Genomic DNA, 18,498 nt, shown 5'->3' on the forward strand with positions numbered 1-18,498 from the left:
AGGGGTTGGTAAGACAAATAGAGTATTCTTCTGGTAAAAGGTGACCATGCTCTAGCAAAAAGTGATCCTAAAACATTACATTATAATCACATGCATGAGAATCACTGTTAAAACTGAAGATTAATAGGCCATACAGCAGACCAATGCAATCAGAAATCTTTGAGGGAAGGGCTTGGTGATTTGTAATTTAAATAAATTATCAAGTGATTCCCATGACAACTAAATTTTGTGGGAACACTGTCCAAAAAGATCAATAGAATAAATTTTCAGTACCATTGTTGTGATATGGAAGGGTGGAGAGCAGATCACCAAGAATGAATGAATGTCCTACAAGTTGGAGAAAAGGAAGAAGACAAGCAAGGGCAAGAGAAAAATCCCGAAAGAAGAAAGGATTCTGAAAGTGCTACAGCAGGTTCCTAGTAGCGAAAGTTAGTCTTCTCTCAAGTAACTATTTTAGATTTCATTTATCAAGTGTTTTCAGTTCAGTTTGTTGAATGATGAAATATCAGATTTTATATTTGCAAAAGTGAAAAAAGTATCAATGTTCACTGTATAGTTTTTTGAATCTATATTTCATAATTTGATTTTTTGCTACTTTATTAATAGCCAGTGATTTTTATACTTAATATTGTCTAATAGAAAAGATTACAACATAAGAGGAAAACATGACTGCTGCTTTGCTTTGAATACTAGATAGCAAAAAAATTATAGACATGTAATATATAATATATACATATCTCATATATACATATATGTATCTATATCTCATATATATGTATATGTAAGATATATACATATACTCTCATATACATACATACATAATCTCATATATACATATAAAATATTTTTTAAATTATAAAAATGTTATATATACATATCTCACATATACACATATATATCTCATATATATGATATGTATACATATATGTATATGTGTATATGTGAGATATATACACATATGAGATATAGATACATAATCTCATATATACATATAATTTTTTAAATTATAAAAATGTTATATATGTATCTCATATATACATATAAAATCATATATATACATAATCTCATGTAATCTTTACAACAGCATTAAGTGGGGAATAATAATGTCCTCATTTACAGTTGAAGAAGATGTGACACTGAAATGTAACTTTCCCAGAGTCTCTGAGAAATGCTAAAAGCAGGAAGGGCTTGAACTAGCGACAAGTCTTGTTATACTGCATCATACTGCACAGATAGTTAACATAGATTCGTTCAGGTGATAAGGTCTCAGTATCGCAAATAAATTTGTATCCAAAATGAATAAGCATAGTTCTGTTTGTCTGTAAGTAGGCATATCTTTTGTATCATAAAAATAGAACATAGCAAATTAATGTTTTACAAAAGTACACCCAGCAGGATGGATTTAAGAATCATGTTTATATTAAAATGTAAAAGATTTAACTCTGGGTTATTTTCAATTTGTGAAATTTGTGCTGTGTAATTTCAAACTCTTTAATTCACAGAAAGCGAATGAAGAGCACCATCGTTTACTTAAAGGAGCACCGTTTAAGTTAAATCTTCACCCGAGGGACTATTTTGACGCGAATCCTTATTTTTCTGAGGAATCTTTACCACCAATTATAAAAGGAAAGAAGAAAAAATCAATTTCAAACACTTTTAAACCGTCTTCTCCTGGTAAAAAGGTAAGTTTACAATTTTAGGATGAAAAAATTAAGTATTATAAAGAAATACTGTCTCTTGCTATCAAATGATTTTTTTTCCCATGTAAATAATAAACTTTTGTTCGTATGGATACCAAGAATCATTGGACCTGTTTTTCCAAAATTACATGAAATCACCAAGTATGAATAGTGTAGGGGATAATGAAGCCCTTGTCATGAAGTAATTATTAGTCTCTTCAAATGTATTTGAATTTATAATTTTTTTTTTTTTTGAGATGGAGTCTCACTCTGTTGCCCGGGCTGGCAGTGCAGTGGCATGATCTAGGCTCACTGCAAGCTCCGCCTCTTGAGTTCAAGCAATACTCCTGCATCAGCCTCCAGAGTAGCTGAGATTACAGGCATGTGCTACCACAGCTGGTGAATTCATAATGAATTTTTGAAGTGCTTCTCTAGACCCTAGGTCTAGTTTTTCTTAAAACCATAAAAAGCCAAACCATCTTTTAGTTTTTGAAATGGTAATTAAAATTAACTATCTTCCTACTGCAGAAGTTAACAAGTGAGAATAAAAATTAAAATGCTCCAGCAGTTTATAAACCTTAGTCAATACTTTTTTTTTTCTGTAAATTGGCTCTTCATTTTTCTTGCAGACTTTGTATTTCAAAGTTTATGTTTTTAATATTGTAAGATATCTTATAAGATCTCTTCATATATTAAGGGTACTAGTCTTGGTTTGTTATTTGTGTTGAAAATAATTTTTTTAATCTGTTGGATCTTTGGTTATGATGTTTTGTGCTGTTCAGGAATTTAATGATTTGATGTAGTCAGATTTATCAGTCCATTGCTGGTAAGGTTTATGTCATTTTCGGAGTGGCTCTCTTTACCACCAATATTAGAATAATGTGGCTTCTTAATTTCTTCTATTAAAAGAAATTAAATTAAAATTTCTACTAAAAATTTAATTTCTTTTAATTAATTTTTAATGAAAAGAAATTAATAATTTTAATATTAAAAATATCCTTTTGCATTTAAGTATTTATCTAAAACACATTTTGATGTAAAGAGTGAGGTAAGAATCCAGCTTTTATTTAGTTTGGGGGCATGAGAACACTTTGGGCAGGGGGTGAAATGTTCTGTATCTTAATTGTGGTAGTCATTTCAAGGGTGTAGACATCTGTCAAAACTCATAGCATTGTACACTTTAAATGGGTATAGTTTATTGTAGGTGAATTACACTTTAATAAAACTGATTTTTTAAAAATCAAACTGTTCCCAATATGACTGATGGAATAATTCATTTTTAACACCATTACTTTGAAATGCCATGTTTATCAAACCAAAATTCTTATTTTTGAAGTTATGTTTCTGAGTTTTCATTCCATTTGACTCATCTATTTGTTTATTTCTGCCCAAAAAACCCTTTTAAGTTCTATTATATTTAATAGTAAGTGGTCTAGTCTCTTCTTACTCTTTAAAAAAGTTATGCTGGTTATTCTGTCATATTCTCCAGAACTTCAGAATTATTTTCTAAAGTTCCAAAAAGGGAAAGAACTTTGATATTTTGTTATAAAATTTACTCTTTTTTTGGATATATTAACATATTTATAATTTGAATCTTCAGATCTAGGAATAAGCTCCTTGACCTTCTATCTCCGTTGTAGAGTTTTGTATTTTATATTGCATAGGTTATATTATATCTTATATTTATTCCTAGTTATTTTAAGGTTCTGGTCAATAAGTATTTTTCCCCATCATATTTTCCTTCATATTATTTGTCATTATAAAAACATTTGATTTTTACAAAATAACTGGCTACTTCATTAAACTTTGTGTTCTAATGGTTATTTTCTTGATTTTCTTTTGCTTTGCAGCTCTATATTATCTGCAAATAATTTTGCTCCCCCCGCTTCTCATATATATGTATTTTTTTTGTCATGCTCATGCCCAATTCCTTAAGCCAGCAGTAGTGGCCATCCTTGCTTTAATCTTGACTTTAATAGGATACCTTTAGTTTTTCATTTTTATAGATGCCAAAAATAGGAATAAATCAGGAACGTATGCTGAATTTTATTGAATATACGCTGAATTTTATCAAATGGTGTAATCTATTTAGACTATCCCTTCACTCCCCACTTTTTACTTGTCATAAGCTGAATAACAATATTTCCTGAAATGAATCTCACTTGGCTGTGTTGTATTAATCTTAAAATATAATACTGTGTTTTATTTGCTAATATTTTATTAAGTATTTTTGCAGGAATAATTTGAAGTGTGATTGGTCTGTATTTTTAAGACTATGTATATGCCTTGTTCTATTTTGGTACAAGTGGATGCAGGCATCTTAAAGCAATGGGGGTAATTTCTTTGTGTTTCTATGTTCTATAGCAGTTTAATAGCATTAGAAATATCAGCTTTTTGAAGACTTGAAAGAATTCACAGTGAAGCGTTCTGAGCTTAGCCGTATTACAGGGTGGCTCTGCTAATTTTCTCAATTCTTACATTTCTTTCTCCATCTGTTTTGTGTAGGTTTTCTATCTCTTTTTGGTCAATGTAGATTATTTATATTTTCTTAGAAAATCAGTCATTTCATTCAGGTTTTTGGGGTTTACAGAAATATTATTTTTTATGTGTGTATATATATATATATATATATATATATTTTTTTTTTTTTTTTTTTTGAGATGGAGTCTTGCTCTGTTGCCCAGGCTGGAGTGCAGTGGCACGATCTTGGCTCACTGCAACCTCTGCCTCCCAGGTTCAATTCAAGCGATTCCTTTGCCTCAGCCTCCCTAAGAGCTGGGATTACAGGAGTGTGCCACCACGCCCGGCTAATTTTTGTATTTTTAGTAGAGACAGGGTTTCACCATGTTGCCCAGGCTGGTCTTGAACTCCTGACCTCAGGTGACCCATCTGCCTCAGCCTCCCAAAGTGCTGGGATTACAGGCATGAGCCACAGTGCCTGGCCTATTTTATATTTTTGATATTAAATATAGGTATAGACTTTCCTCACTTCTTTTTCATTCTTAATTCTATTACAGATTTAGCTATGAACTTACTTTTTAAAGCATCACTTGGGTTTATTTAACTTATGTATTTCTATTTTTAATTCATTCATTTTGCTTTTATACTTGTAAATTAATTTATTTAAACTTTCTTAAGTTTTCTTGTTATTGTAAGCTTTAAAATAATCCATGTGTCTTCAATCTGGAAAACCTGAAAACTTATAACTGTATCTTTCAAATGAATTAAATCTTCATGTATATTTGGCATAGATACTACAAGAAAAGGTGCCTAATTAAATGGGTTATTATGATTCTATAGAATTTTCCTGTGATTATATAGAATATAAAGCTTAAAATTCTGTCAAATCAGTTTAAGAAGTCAAAGCAAATATTTCTGTCTTGTGTACAGGTTGAAAAATATTTTGATTGACTTCTCTTGATAGACTACAAGAAAAGTAAAGTAGATCGCATTTTCCTCTCAACTTTCTATTTCTTTGTGCTATTGCTTATTACTTTTTTTAAAGTATCTTCTCCATCATTGACTGGCATTTAGTAAACTCATGTTGTGCCATACTCCTCGTTCCCCATTCTCTATCAAAATACATCTGACCTAGGATTTCCCTTACTAATAGACTCACTTTCTAACTAAGTGATAGCCTGGTCTGATAAACTCTAAAATATTAATGCTTGGCAATAGTTTAGACTGTTACCTTACTATAAACATTGTCATTTTTATAGACAGCTTTTGGATTATGGTGTTTTGACCCTATAAAGTTGGTGGTAGGGAGACCTTTTGGTGGTATTTGAATTAAACAGTATCATTTTCTTTAAAACCAACTCCACAGACTACAAAAATATGTATGAACTTCTTCACAAGCTAATTTTGTAGAGGCATTTTACAAAATCACATTAAGTTATCTCGTTTTTCTTCGCAGCCTGGTGGAATGAAGGCAGGAACATTTGATCCTTACCCATCACATTCTGCTGACCCTTATGTGGCTAAATTGGCAAATATTTCTGGCAAAGACGATAAGATTTTCCACCCACCAAGTGGACCAAAAAGCAGACCAGTTGAAAGTATAATGACTTTGAATGTCAGAAGGTGGGAATATCTTACACTTAGCTTACAAACCAAGAAAAAATTGTTTCCAACTTTTATACTTCTTCAAAATAGTATCTTTTATTTATGTATACTTTTTAAAATGACAAATGTGGGTGACTTTAGACATCTCAGCTCCTTCCATGTACAGGTACCAGGTACCTGCCCTCCCTTCTAGAAGTTCTCCCCCATCTTCTGAAATTCCCAGCTGAAAAAGCTTAAGTTATCTGCACCAAACCATTCTGTGCATAAGTTTTAAAACAAATCTATAGTGCCTCATTATGAGTCATTTGAGACGAGTTAGATATGCATAGTTCAGTTAGCAGTACAATTAACATTGGCTATTTCTTGAAGGGAGTTTCTTAGCAATCGTGAGGAATCCTAATGATGCTTGAGAGTTCTGTCTTTAACTTTGAAATAACCTATGAAAATAGAAAATATTCTGGTTAATTAAATGCCAACATAACTATAATGCTTTAAGAAAAAGTATTATTATCAAGGCATCTTAAAACTTCAATTTTATCCAGGTTTTGTATACTCTCAAAACTGAAAAAGTTCTTTGGAGTAAAAACAATCAGTTATTCTGTGTCTAAAGGACACTAAATTTATATTCTTTTATAAAAACAGTAGTACATCTTTATCACTTGGGGACAGCAATTATAATACTAACATTAGTATTATTTCACAAAAATAAAACTGCCCTTTATTACAAAGGTGTATTTCTTTTTTTTTTTGAGACGGAGTTTCGCTCTTATTGCCCAGGCTGGGGTACAATGGCGTGATCTCGGCCCACCATAACCTCCACCTCCCAGGTTCAAGCGATTCTCCTGCCTCAGCCTCCCAAGTAGCTGGGATTACAGGCATGCAACACCACACCCGGCTAATTTTGTATTTTTAGTAGAGACGGGGTTTCTCCATGTTGGTAAGGCTGGTCTCAAACTCCCGACCTCAGGTGATCCGCCCACCTCAGCCTCCCAAAGTGCTGGGATTACAGGCGTGAGCCACTGCGCCCAGCACAAAGGTGTATTTCTGATTGACTACTTGTTAAGTTCTTTAGAACAATGTATTTATCAGCAGAACTAATCAGCTAAAGACAAATTACTTAACATTTTTATAAATTAAAAATACCAGTGCTATGTGTTAACTTTTACCTAATCAAAATATGATTTTGAATACATGAATTCTTTTGGGAAAGAAGACTTCATAGTAAGTTGATACTGTCTTAAAACTTTGATAATTTGGGGTGCTCTAACTTAGATGATGTTCATACTTGTACTACTCTTCTTGCTCATGAGACTACTGAGAAGATTCTGTGGTCCCTGGATACCTAACAATGGCCTTTTTTCACTTTATTCTCTCACTCAACATCCAGTTAGAGCTTCAATATGTATCCAATTTTCTGACTGAATTATTTTAATCTAGTCAGTTGCTTAAGTTGAAAAAAAATTTCTGGGCATCTTAAGCTTTATATCATTCAGGGACTACCTAGTACTAAATTTTATGTTGAGAGTTTGCAAGATTAGCAAAAAATGATTTTACATAAGGAAAATTTTAAATGTTATATAGTTTGTTACTTCAGACATAGTATCTACAGCCCACAACATTTTTTGTGATGTACATGATTTTACTGTATTTTATGTACTTTAAGATGTGTTTTCTATAAAAAAAATTGAAGTTATCTTCTGGTTTCATGGGGACTAATTTCCTTGAGATGCCATCTAGTTTCAAACATTTGCTTAAAAACCTGAAGTTCCTTTGTAAGGTGGCTATAACCTGCTTTCCTGTTGTCTTTCTTGTTATTTTCATGCATCTTTTTTTTGAGCCTCATGAAATACATGTACTTTCTTTTAACCTACTCTACTACATTGCTGGTAAGGTTGTTCATTCTGCCTTCTATCTTCTATCATCTCTTCTCTAAAGTCTGCTAATATCCTCACATGCAGCTTCTACTGAACTTCTATCTCAAACCTGTCTTTTATGTGTTATAGTCATTCCATATATGTTATACCTTGTATGATAGTTATTTTGTTACATATAGCTATGTTTGATTTTATATTTTTTCTTTTTTTTTTTTTTGAGACGGAGTCTCGCTCTGTCCCCCAGGCTGGAGTGCAGTGGCGCGATCTCGGCTCACTGCAAGCTCCGCCTCCCGGGTTCACCCATTCTCCTGCCTCAGCCTCCCGAGTAGCTGGGATTACAGGTGCCCGCCACCGCGCCCGGCTAATTTTTGTATTTTTAGTAGAGACGGGGTTTCACCGTGTTAGCCAGGATGGCCTTGATCTCCTGACCTCGTGATCCGCCCACCTTGGCCTCCCAAAGTGCTGGGATTACAGGCTTGATCCACCACGCCCGGCCGATTTTATATTTTTTCAAAACATTTATCTCAATATGTCCCAAATGGCAAGTGCATAAAGCGTTTGTCAAGTGAAGTTTTTTCTTGAGCACTTGTATGTGTCACTAGCATTAACTACAGAATGCTGTGTGTATTTCAGTGGCCTCCAATACTATGACATCTGTATTAAGCCATGTATGCATCTCATTAGGAGTATTAGAACCAGTGTCTTTCCTATGAATTCAATTTCAGTAATATAGTATCACTGCAATTAACTGGAAGCATAGTACATTCACATTTTATGTAAAATAAAATAACCACCCCCCCAACTCCAATACTACTTTGACAGAAGCTCTAAATTGCTATGATACCATCGAATAGAAGTTAAACTATGCAATTAATACAAAATCACTAATGTATGAGATGCTATTATAAGTGAGGTAATGTAGGTGAAATGAATAGTCCTTCTTAGCTGCAATAATTAGCCAATTTAAGTTTTCCAAGCCTACTATGTCTTGCTGATACTATATATAGGTTTGAAAGAACAGGTTTTGGAAATACGTTTTGTCTTTTTTTCCTTTTTTGAGATGGAGTTTCACTCTTGTCACCCAGGCTGGAGTGCAAAGGTGTGATCTCGGCTCACTGCAACCTCTGCCTCCCAGATTCAAGCAACTCTCCTGTCTCAGCCTCCCAAGTAGCTGGTATTACAGGCGCCTACCACCACGCCCAGCTAATTTTGGTGTTTTTAGTAGAGATGGGGTTTTGCCATGTTGGTCAGGCTGGTCTCGAACTCCTGACCTCAGGTGATCCGCCTGCCTCAGCCTCGCAAAGTGCTGGGATTAAGTGCTGGGATTACAGGCATGAGCCACTGCACCCGGCCAGAAATACATTTTGAATGGTAGCTTAACTCATATGGGTTTTATTATAATAAGCTAATATAGATGACGATGGTGACCGTTTTTTGCATATTTTATCTACTCTTTGTAGCACTTTGGTGACAATTTTGTGGAATAAGTAAGGAAAATTGATTCTGACCTAGCAAAATTCACATTTTCTGAATTAACAAAAACTGATCTATGTCACTGAACCACGATTCCCCTAGATATTAGGGTAAATGTATGTAATTTAAACTTGTCTACAGGAATACTATTCTCTGTGGGCTAGTTGGTAAAGTTGGTAAAGATATGGAGCTTTTTTCTATCCTTTTAACCTTTAACCTCTGGCAAGCCACCTATCACTACTCTGCCCAACTTCATCTGATAAACAGACGGTAAAATTAGAATTTTCCTCACCACACCCACCCTCTGATAGATGGAACTTTGTGTGTGGGAAGGGGGCAGTATTTCAGGTTTTCTGTGTGTCCTCTTCTATCCAGAGAATAAACCTGAGAAAGTTCTGTGATGCTGTTAGCATATATGTTTGGAACAGGGAGAAAGAGAAGGATAAGTGATTGTTCTTTTGAAAAATCTGAATTTTATCTTCCATTTAGTAATTTTGAATTTCTTGAAATCTCTTTCTTTTTATAATACATTATCAAAACATTATCCTGAATCAAGTTCTAGCTTCTTTTACCCTAATTTTAAAACCAGTAAACCTTTGGACACCAGAATTTAAAATTGATTCTGTAATTGTTTTCCTTCTTAAATTGTATCTTCTAAGTATATATGGCTTTAATAAAATGAAGTGTTTTAAGTTGATGAGAAAATTTTGATTTTGGATTGTTAATATGTTACAAAGTATATTTGTTTTAAATTTTTTAATGAAAAAAGTTTTTATAAGAACGTACAGGTAGGCTGGGCGTGTTGGCTCGTGTGTAATCTCAGCACTTTGGAAAGCCAAGGTAGGCAGATCGCTTGAGCCCAGGATTTTAAGACCATCCTGGGCAACATGACAAAACTCTGTCTCTACAAAAAATATAAAAATTAGCCAGGCATGATGGCACATGCCTGTAGTTTCAGCTACTTGGGCGGCTGAGGCAGGAGGATTGCTTAAAAGCCCAGGAGGTTGAGGTTGCAGTGAACTGTGATTGCACCACTGCACTCCAGCCTGGGCAACAGAGCGAGACCCGGTCTTAAAAAAAAAAAAGAATGTACAGGTATTTGACTTGCACCTGTAAAATTAATGTGTGTTTATTTTCCAATTTTAGGGCACTAAATTCAAAGAACTACAAGACTTCTTCAGTACCATCCTATTAGCAACTGGAAGACAAGTAGCTTTCTAGATCTTAACTATGAGTAATTCATTATCAAGAGCTAATTATTTGAAAAAATATAAGATGTTATGGAGCAGATAGCTCAAGCAGTTAAAAGAAATTTAAGCCTGCAACTCTAATTCTCTTCCTTATTTTAATACTACTACTTAATTAATAAATAGTATTTGCTAATAACACGTGGTTGTTAATTTATGTTTTTAGATCTATGCTTCTGAGCAGAATATGTTTACACATTTTATAAAATCCCGGAGTGCAATCTGTCATTTGCTTTTACTGCTAATGTTAAAAAATTGCAGCATTGGAGGGGAGGAGTGCAAGAGACTGCTGGAAGGGTAGAAAGTATACAATAAATTCTTGCTGTTTCTTCTCAGAAGTATTGAAAATTGGATTGATAGCTATCCAAGTGTCATAGCCTACTAAAGCATTAACATCAAAGATAAATGTTAGGTCCATTTATATTATTACATAGATACAATATATATGCATGATATAGTGAGGCAAATGCTTCAGCTTATATGATAACATGCCCTGTATTTGTGACTTATGTAAAGCATCAGGTTATTTAGCCAATGGCAGCCCCAAGATGAGTTGAGGGGTTGAGGGGAATGTACTTGTTAGTTGAGTATCTTATAAAAATTCTGAAGTTGGAAGATGGATGAAGTCAGTCTTTCGTGTCCTCCCATGTTCCTCTCTAGCTGTCAAGCTGCCTCTCCTGGGGCATCCCACCTAGGCCTTACCCGCTAGTCCCCAAGTTATCTCTTCTCCTTCACCTGCCCTATCTCTTTTAAAAATATCTGCTCTAAGCCAGGCACGGTGGCTCACGCCTGAAATCCCAGCACTTTGGGAGGCTGAGTCGGGTGGATCACAAGGTCAGGAGTTCGAGACCAGCCTGCCCAACATAGTGAAACCCTGTCTCTACTAACAATACAAAAATTATCTGGGCATGGTGGCGTGTGCCTGTCATCCCAGCTCGGGAGGCTGAGGAAAGAGAATCGCTTGAACCTGGAAGGCAGAGGTTGCAGTGAGCTGAGATCATGCCACTGCACTCCAGCCTGTGCGACAGAGTGAGACTCTGTCTCAAAAAAAAAAAAAAAAAAAAATCTGCTCTTAAAAGACATGATTTAAATATCTTACTGTAATTCATAGTGAGGTATTGATAGCCCTCATTCACCAGGGGCAGGGGCTGGTGGGGTTTGTATTTCAAAAGGGAAATGTAAAATATCTAAATATCAAATAATACATTGGAAGTTATTTTTGATAATGGTGTGATATGGTTTTGCTGTGTCCCCACCCAAATCTCATCTTGAGTTGTAGCTCCCATAATTCCCACATATTGTGGGAGGGACCTGGTGGGAGTTAATTCAATCATGGAGGCAGCTTCCCCCATACTGTTCTCGTGGTAGTGAATAAGTCTCCCGAGATCTGATGATTTTATAAGGGGTTTCCCTCTCGCTTGATTCTGATTCTCTCTTTTCTGCCACCATGCAAGATGTGCCTTTCACCTTCCACCATGATTGTGCGGCCTCTGCAGCCACGTGGAACTGTGAGTCCATTCAACCTCTTTTTCTTTATAAATTACCCAGTCTCGGGTATGTCTTTATCAGCAGTGTGAAAATGGACAAATACGTGGTGCTTTGTTAGAACTTGTCCTTCTGCCGGTCCAGGCTGCCTAGAGCTGGAAATGAGTTTGTAGAAGGCTACAAGACTCTTCTTTTGGGCCTCCCCACTTTTTTTAAGTGGAGGGAACTATGTCAAGCCAGACATATAGCTGGCTTTTGAAGGAGGAGTGCAGATGGTACAGATAATTTTTACAATTAAGGTTTTAAAGGAATTTTTCATGCCTGCCTCATAACTAACTCTGTGCAATTAATATCGTAAACACATTACCAAGGGTATAATGTGAATCAAAGAGTAATATTGAATACATTTGTCTTCAGAATAGGAATGGCCTTACCAAGTACACATAGGTGAATAAAATCTATGGTTATATATCAATAATGTTACCAAAAAAGCCTTATAAATATATTTATTCTTAGGCTGGGCGCGGTGGCTCATGCCTGTAATCCCAATTCTTTTGAGATAAGAGTTTTATATTTTCAGATTTTATCAAAATTTATTTTAGATTTCAAAATCATAATTGTTCATTTTAATCTGTCTTTATAGTTAATTTTTATTAATGTGCCTTTTTAAGACAACACACTTCATATCATATTCATAGATGGGAACACTAACCTAATGCCTTCCTGAAGGGTTTAAGCAGTAGTGTGACAATTGACAGACCTTATCTGGATTTTATATAAATGTATTGTGTCAGTTTACAGAAAACCAAATATGGAAACCAGTAATGGGAATAGTGAAATATGTAAAACAATTAAGATTTTTCTAAGTGTCAGTAGAGGAAATCATACATACACACACATTCGATCTGACAGGTGCAAACTAGTTATGATGCCCATGGATTGTTTTCTTACAATTGTTGTCTCTTCTTTTAACTTTGAAAATGTAACAGTATGAAACAGTTTTATTCCTCAGACTCAGCCATGGCACTGGCATCCTCTATTGACAACTTACACATCTAGTCATCTGCTCTCCCATTATGATGCCTGTATGACTTGGGTAGTTTTCTGCATCCATCGTCAATGAGTAATGGAAGAAATAAGCTTGCTCAGCCAGACATCAGTCTCTGCTACAAACTGTCTACTTACATCTGTTCAAGGCTCAAATCTGAAACAATGATTGTGGATGTTGACATAACATGGAAGAAAGGCTTAACTTTAAGGGAAACTTAGATCAATAAGAAGCTCTAATACGAACTGGAGAGAAAGTTAAGCAGTAGCACCTCAAGAAAGTTAAGCAGTAGTACAATCATAGTTTTTGAAATCTTATCCTGCTTCTTCAGAGACTGCCTGCTCCTTTTGTATATAAATGTGGAACATGCATTAAGAATAATAAGCCAAGTTCAAGGCCGGGCTCGGTGGCTCACGCCTGTAATCCCAACACTTTGGGAGGCCAAGGTGGGTGAATTACTTGAGGTCAGGAGTTCGAGACCAGCTTGATCAACATGGTGAAATACTGTCTCTACCAAAAATACAAAAATTAACCAGGCATGGTGGTGGGCAACTGTAATTGCAGCTACTGGGGAAGCTGAGGCAGGAGAATTGCTTGAGCCTGGGAGGCGGAGGTTGCAGTGAGCCAAGACTGCACCACTGCACTCCAGCCTGGACGGCAGAGTGAGACTCAAAAAAAAAAAAAAAGCCAGGTTCAACCTATTACTATTATAGCTGTCTATACTAGAGCAAAATTAATTTAAGACTCTTTCATTATCTGTCATTTGTATTATCTACCTGGAAGAATTATTATGAACACCAAATTTAAAATATTTTATAAGCTGTAAAATAAATAAAAAATATATATCGGTCTATTAAGGCTGGGTACAGTGGCCCATGCCTGTAGTCCCAGCATTTTGGGAAGCCAAGGCAGGAGGATCACCAGGACCCAGGAGTTTGAGGCCAGACTGGGCCACATGGTGAGACCCTGTCTCTTAAAACAAACTAAAACAAAACAAAACAAAAACAACCACTAGATCATTATCCATCAAATAATTTGTTGTAAATAAGTTGTAAGGTAATTTGTTAATTTGAATTTTCGTCAGTTATAACTTAATTTTCCAAAAGTGAGTGAGTAGCATTATAGTAGCATTACATAACACTTATATAATGCGATGTGCCAGATACCATTCCATGTGCATTCCATATTAATATGTTTTCAATTATGAATCACTTAATCTACATCTAACAATGAAATGGAGTTAGAGAAAGATTAACTAATTTGTCCAAGTTAGCACAACTACCAGTGGCAAAGCCACACAGTCTTGCTTTTTTTTTTTTTCCCCGAGACAGGGTGTTGCTCTGTCGCCCAGGCTGGAGTGCAGTGGTGCGATCATGGCTCACTGCAGCCTCAACCTCCCAGGCTCAAGCAATCCTGCCACAGCCACAGCCTCCTAAGTAGCTGGGACCAGAGGCATATGCCACCACACCTGGCTAATTTTTCAAATTTTCTGTGGAGACAAGGTCTCCCTATGCTGCCCACACTCATCTCCAACCCCTAGGCTCAAATGATCCTCCCACCTCAGCCTTCTCATTGCTATTTTGTTTTTTTTTTGAGACGGAGTTTTGCTCTTGTTGCACAGGCTGGAGTGCAATGATGTGATCTCGGCTCACTGCAACCTCTGCCTCCTGGGTTCACGCGATTATCCTGCCTCAGTCTCCTGAGTAGCTGGGATTACAGGCACCTGCCAACCAAGCCCAGCTAATTAATTTTGTATTTTTAGTAGAGATGGGGTTTCACCATGTTGGTCAGGCTGGTCTTGAACTCCTGACATCAGGTAATCCACCCGCCTCGGCCTCCCAAAGTGCTGGGATTACAGGCATGAGCCACCACGGCCAGCCTCTGGCTGCGTTTAACAGTTACATTAGTCACTCTACAGCCTTTACCAAAATTAGAGAGCAGGGTAAGGTGGAGGTTAGTTACTTGTAGGAAATCAACTGTAGAACGCATGTTACTTTACAAGAAAAAAGACTTGAGAAGACCTGTTTCCAGTTTATTCCTCCTCACACCTTATCAAGGGGGCAGGCTATAAGCCTATGGGAGATAGCTAGAAAAACATATATTATCCTCCCTCCCCCAATATTATATATATTTCCAAAAATCTTCATAAAGCAATTTGAAATCATTACACTACTGTTAGAAAGTGACCTAAAATGGTTGGGCGCAGTGGCTCACGCCTGTAATCCCAGCACTTTGGGAGGCTGAGGCGGGAGGATCACTTAAGGTCAGGAGTTCAAGATCAGCCTGGCCAACATAGTGAAACCTCATCTCTACTAAAAATACAGAAATAAGCTGGGCATGGTGGCACATGCCTGTAGTCCCAGCTACTCAGGAGGCTGAAGCAGGAGAATCACTTGAACCTGGGAGGCGGAGGTTGCAGTGAGCTGAGATCAGGCCACTGCACTCCAGCCTGGGCCACAGAGCAAGACTCCATCTCAAAAAAATAAAAAAGAAGGAAAGTGACCTAAAACGTCATCTTGTCTAAGCTTTGCTGTTGTTGTTAACAGATGGGGTCTCATTCTGTCACCCAGGCTGGAGTGCAGTGGCACAATTATAGCTCACTGCAGCCTCAAACTCCTGGGGTCAAGCGATCCTCCTACCTCAGCCTCCCGAGTAGCTGGGACTACAGGTATGTACCACCCCACCCAGCTAATTTTGTCTAAACTTCTTGATACTTAAAACTCTTTATAATGTTCGTACAAGGTGAATGCCCAGCCTCTGCCTAATATTCTAGTGTAATGGCAGCCTGTTCATTCATCATTCACTTAACAGATGTTGAGTGTCTGCTATATTCCAGGCATGGTTCTGGACACTGGGATTCAGCAGTAAACAAAATAGACAAAGGTAGGTTAAAAGTAAAAGGATGCGCCTAACTTTTTAGTTATATTGTTTGTTTTATATTGTCAATGTTTTTTTAACACTAACACTCTATTTTGTAACCATAATTCAAACAGTTCTTTAATCTTAATTTTGTATTTAAATGGATATAGTGCTCACCATTAGTTATTTTCTTAATACTTTAGTTCTTTGATTTATATTTGATTTTCAGGATTTAGTAATCCATTTTCATGGTATATATTTATTATTTAACTATTCAGAGTTTCTCCTACTGATTCATCATTACAAAATAAATATAAAAGGATGCAAAAAGATATACTATGCAAATACCAATCTAAAGACAACTAGAGGGGCTATATCAGTATCAGAGACTTTAGAACAAGGAATACCCCTAGGGATAATGAGGGTTATTTCATAATAATAAAGGTATCAGTTTACCAACTGGACATAATAGTGCTAAATGTGTATGCATACATCAAAGAGCTTTGGCCAGGCGCGGTGGCTTATGCCTGTAATCCCAGCACTTTGGGAGGCCGAGGCAGGTGGATCACCTGAGGTCAGGAGTTTGACACGAGTCTGGCCAACATGGTGAAACCCCGTCTTTACTAAAAATACAAAAATTAGCCAGGCATGGTGGTGGGCACCTGTAATCTCAGCTACTCGGGAGGCTGAGGCAGGAGAATTGCTGGAACCCAGGAGGTGGAGGTTGCAGTGAGCTGAGATTGTTCCATTGCACTCCAGCCCGGGCTGACAACAGTGAGACTCCATCTCAAAAAAAATAATAATAATAATAAAAATTAAAATAAAAGAGCTTTAAAACACACTAAACAAATTTATAGAATGAACAAATCAACTTCTCTGTTCCTCTATCAGTAACTGTTAGAACAAGCAGACACAAGATCAGTACAGATATAGATTTGCTCAAACCTGTCAACCACGTTTACTCAGTTGACATTTACAGAACACTCCAGTTCACCTGAAACATCAACCAAGACAGACCATATTCTGGGCAATAAAACAAGTCTCCATAAATTAAAAAAGATTATAGAGTATGTTCTCTGATCAAAACAGAATTAAATTAGAAATCAATAAAAGAAAGATAACTGAAAATCTCCAAACATTTAGAAATCAAGCAACTCACTTCCAATCCATTGGGTCAAAGAATAAATCACAAGTGAAAAAGAAAGTATTTTGAACTGAATGAAAATGAAAACATACCAGACTCTGTGATGCAATTAATGCAGGTATGAAACTAGTGAAGGAGCAAAGTAGCCCCAGATGACCCAAAGGAATGAAATTACTAAATAGGAACAGAAATCAATGGAGTAAAAAACAAAGCAGCAAGAAAAATCAATGAAATAATAAGCTGATTTTTTGAAAAGAAAAATAAAATTGGTAAAACTCTAGCAAGAATAATAAAGAAAAAAGAACTCCCAAATTACCAATGTCAGAAATTAAAGAGGGGACATCGCTACAAGTCCTTTGAACGTGAAAATGCTAATAAGGAATATTATGAACAACTTTGTGACAATACATTTGAGAACTTACATGAAATGTACAAATTCCTCAGAACATACAAAATTATCAACTCTAACTCAAGAAATAGAAAATCTGAGTAGTTCTATATTAATAGAAATCATTTAGCAATGTAAAACCTTCCCATTTAGAAAAATCCAGGCCCTCTGGTGAATATTTACATATTATATATTTTACAAATATGTATGAGTATTACATATTTAAATATTTAAGGAAGGAATAATATTAATAATACCAATCCTACACAAATTCAGAAAATAGAGGAGGGGAAACACTTCCCAACAGGATTTTCCTGATGCCAAAGCCAGACAAAGACATTACAAGAAAATAATACAGACCAACATCCTTCTGAATACAGAAGCAGAAATCCTTAACAAAATATTACCAAATTGAATCCAGGAATGTATATTAAAAGAATAATACAACATCACCTAGTGGAGTTTATCCCAGGAATTCAAGGTTAGTGTTTCAAAATTAACATAATTTACCATATTAACAGATTAAAGGAGAAAAACCAGGATCACCTCCAATAAATGTAGAAAAAGCTTTGGACAGAATTCAACAAGGAATATTTGAATAGCAGTCTTGGAAGACAGAGTGTCTCTGGAGCACAGAACAGGTGTGCTTGCAACCTTGGAAGCTAGAGATTGTGTTTCCTCTGGAGCCAGGGCAGGCATGTGTATTGTCCAGTGTAGTGTTTCCACCTACAGGAAAGGGCAGGCATCTTACTATCCATTATAATACTCGGGTTTCTAAGCTCACTCTCTCCTGTAATGCAACCCACTGTGTGATCCTCTTTACGCTGCCTGTAGAAACTGGGGCTTGGACAACCAATGCAAACATGCTGATTCCCTGGCTCCTGCTATTGTAACAAACTCTCCTTAATCTCTCGCTCAGGAGTCTTGTGCCTTCCACTAGAACCCACAAAACTGTGGCAGGCTAAAATATGAGCTTACTAGTTGGGTAAAATCTCAGATTCACCACCGTTCTTGACAGTATAAAATATATACCTAATTCCAATTTCTAATTTCAAAAACTAGTCTAATCAATTACCAGGTTAATGTAATCACATAATTTAAAATTATTTTGTAGGGGGAAAAAGTACTTGGACAAAGGTTTTGAAACATTGATTTTAGAAGTTTATTTATATGTCTCGGATGGAAGCAAATGATACCGTTTACTTGGAATTCCTAGGAAAAAAAAAAGAATTCTTT

At 36.0% G+C, this 18,498-nt stretch overlaps 2 protein-coding genes across 19 annotated transcripts in view; one reads left to right on the forward strand and one right to left on the reverse strand.

Annotated features, from left to right (window-relative positions):
• Positions 1-10,477, forward strand: part of CFAP96 (cilia and flagella associated protein 96) — a 23,552-nt gene extending 13,075 nt beyond the window's left edge. For 3 of the 6 annotated variants that reach the window (XM_008977138.3, XM_063604032.1, XM_008977141.5), the window contains 3 exons: positions 1,503-1,682; positions 5,596-5,762; positions 10,238-10,477. In XM_008977138.3, coding sequence (XP_008975386.2) covers positions 1,503-1,682; positions 5,596-5,762; positions 10,238-10,286 — 396 coding nt within the window. In that variant the 3' untranslated portion in view covers positions 10,287-10,477. Of the gene's footprint in view, positions 1-1,502; positions 1,683-5,595 lie in introns of all 6 variants that reach the window. The other 3 variants (XM_063604031.1, XM_063604029.1, XM_063604030.1) reach the window with 1 other exon arrangement.
• Positions 5,814-18,498, reverse strand: part of CCDC110 (coiled-coil domain containing 110) — a 31,240-nt gene continuing 18,555 nt past the window's right edge. For 6 of the 13 annotated variants that reach the window (XM_063604027.1, XM_063604026.1, XM_034959518.3 and 3 more), the window contains one exon: positions 12,347-17,988. In XM_063604027.1, the coding sequence (XP_063460097.1) occupies positions 17,843-17,988 (146 nt within the window). In that variant the 3' untranslated portion in view covers positions 12,347-17,842. Of the gene's footprint in view, positions 6,182-12,342; positions 18,475-18,498 lie in introns of those variants that run through there. The other 7 variants (XM_003823474.5, XM_034959517.3, XM_063604024.1 and 4 more) reach the window with 5 other exon arrangements.

The sequence above is a fragment of the Pan paniscus genome, chromosome 3, assembly GCF_029289425.2.
Source record: "Pan paniscus chromosome 3, NHGRI_mPanPan1-v2.0_pri, whole genome shotgun sequence".
NCBI lineage: Eukaryota > Metazoa > Chordata > Mammalia > Primates > Hominidae > Pan > Pan paniscus.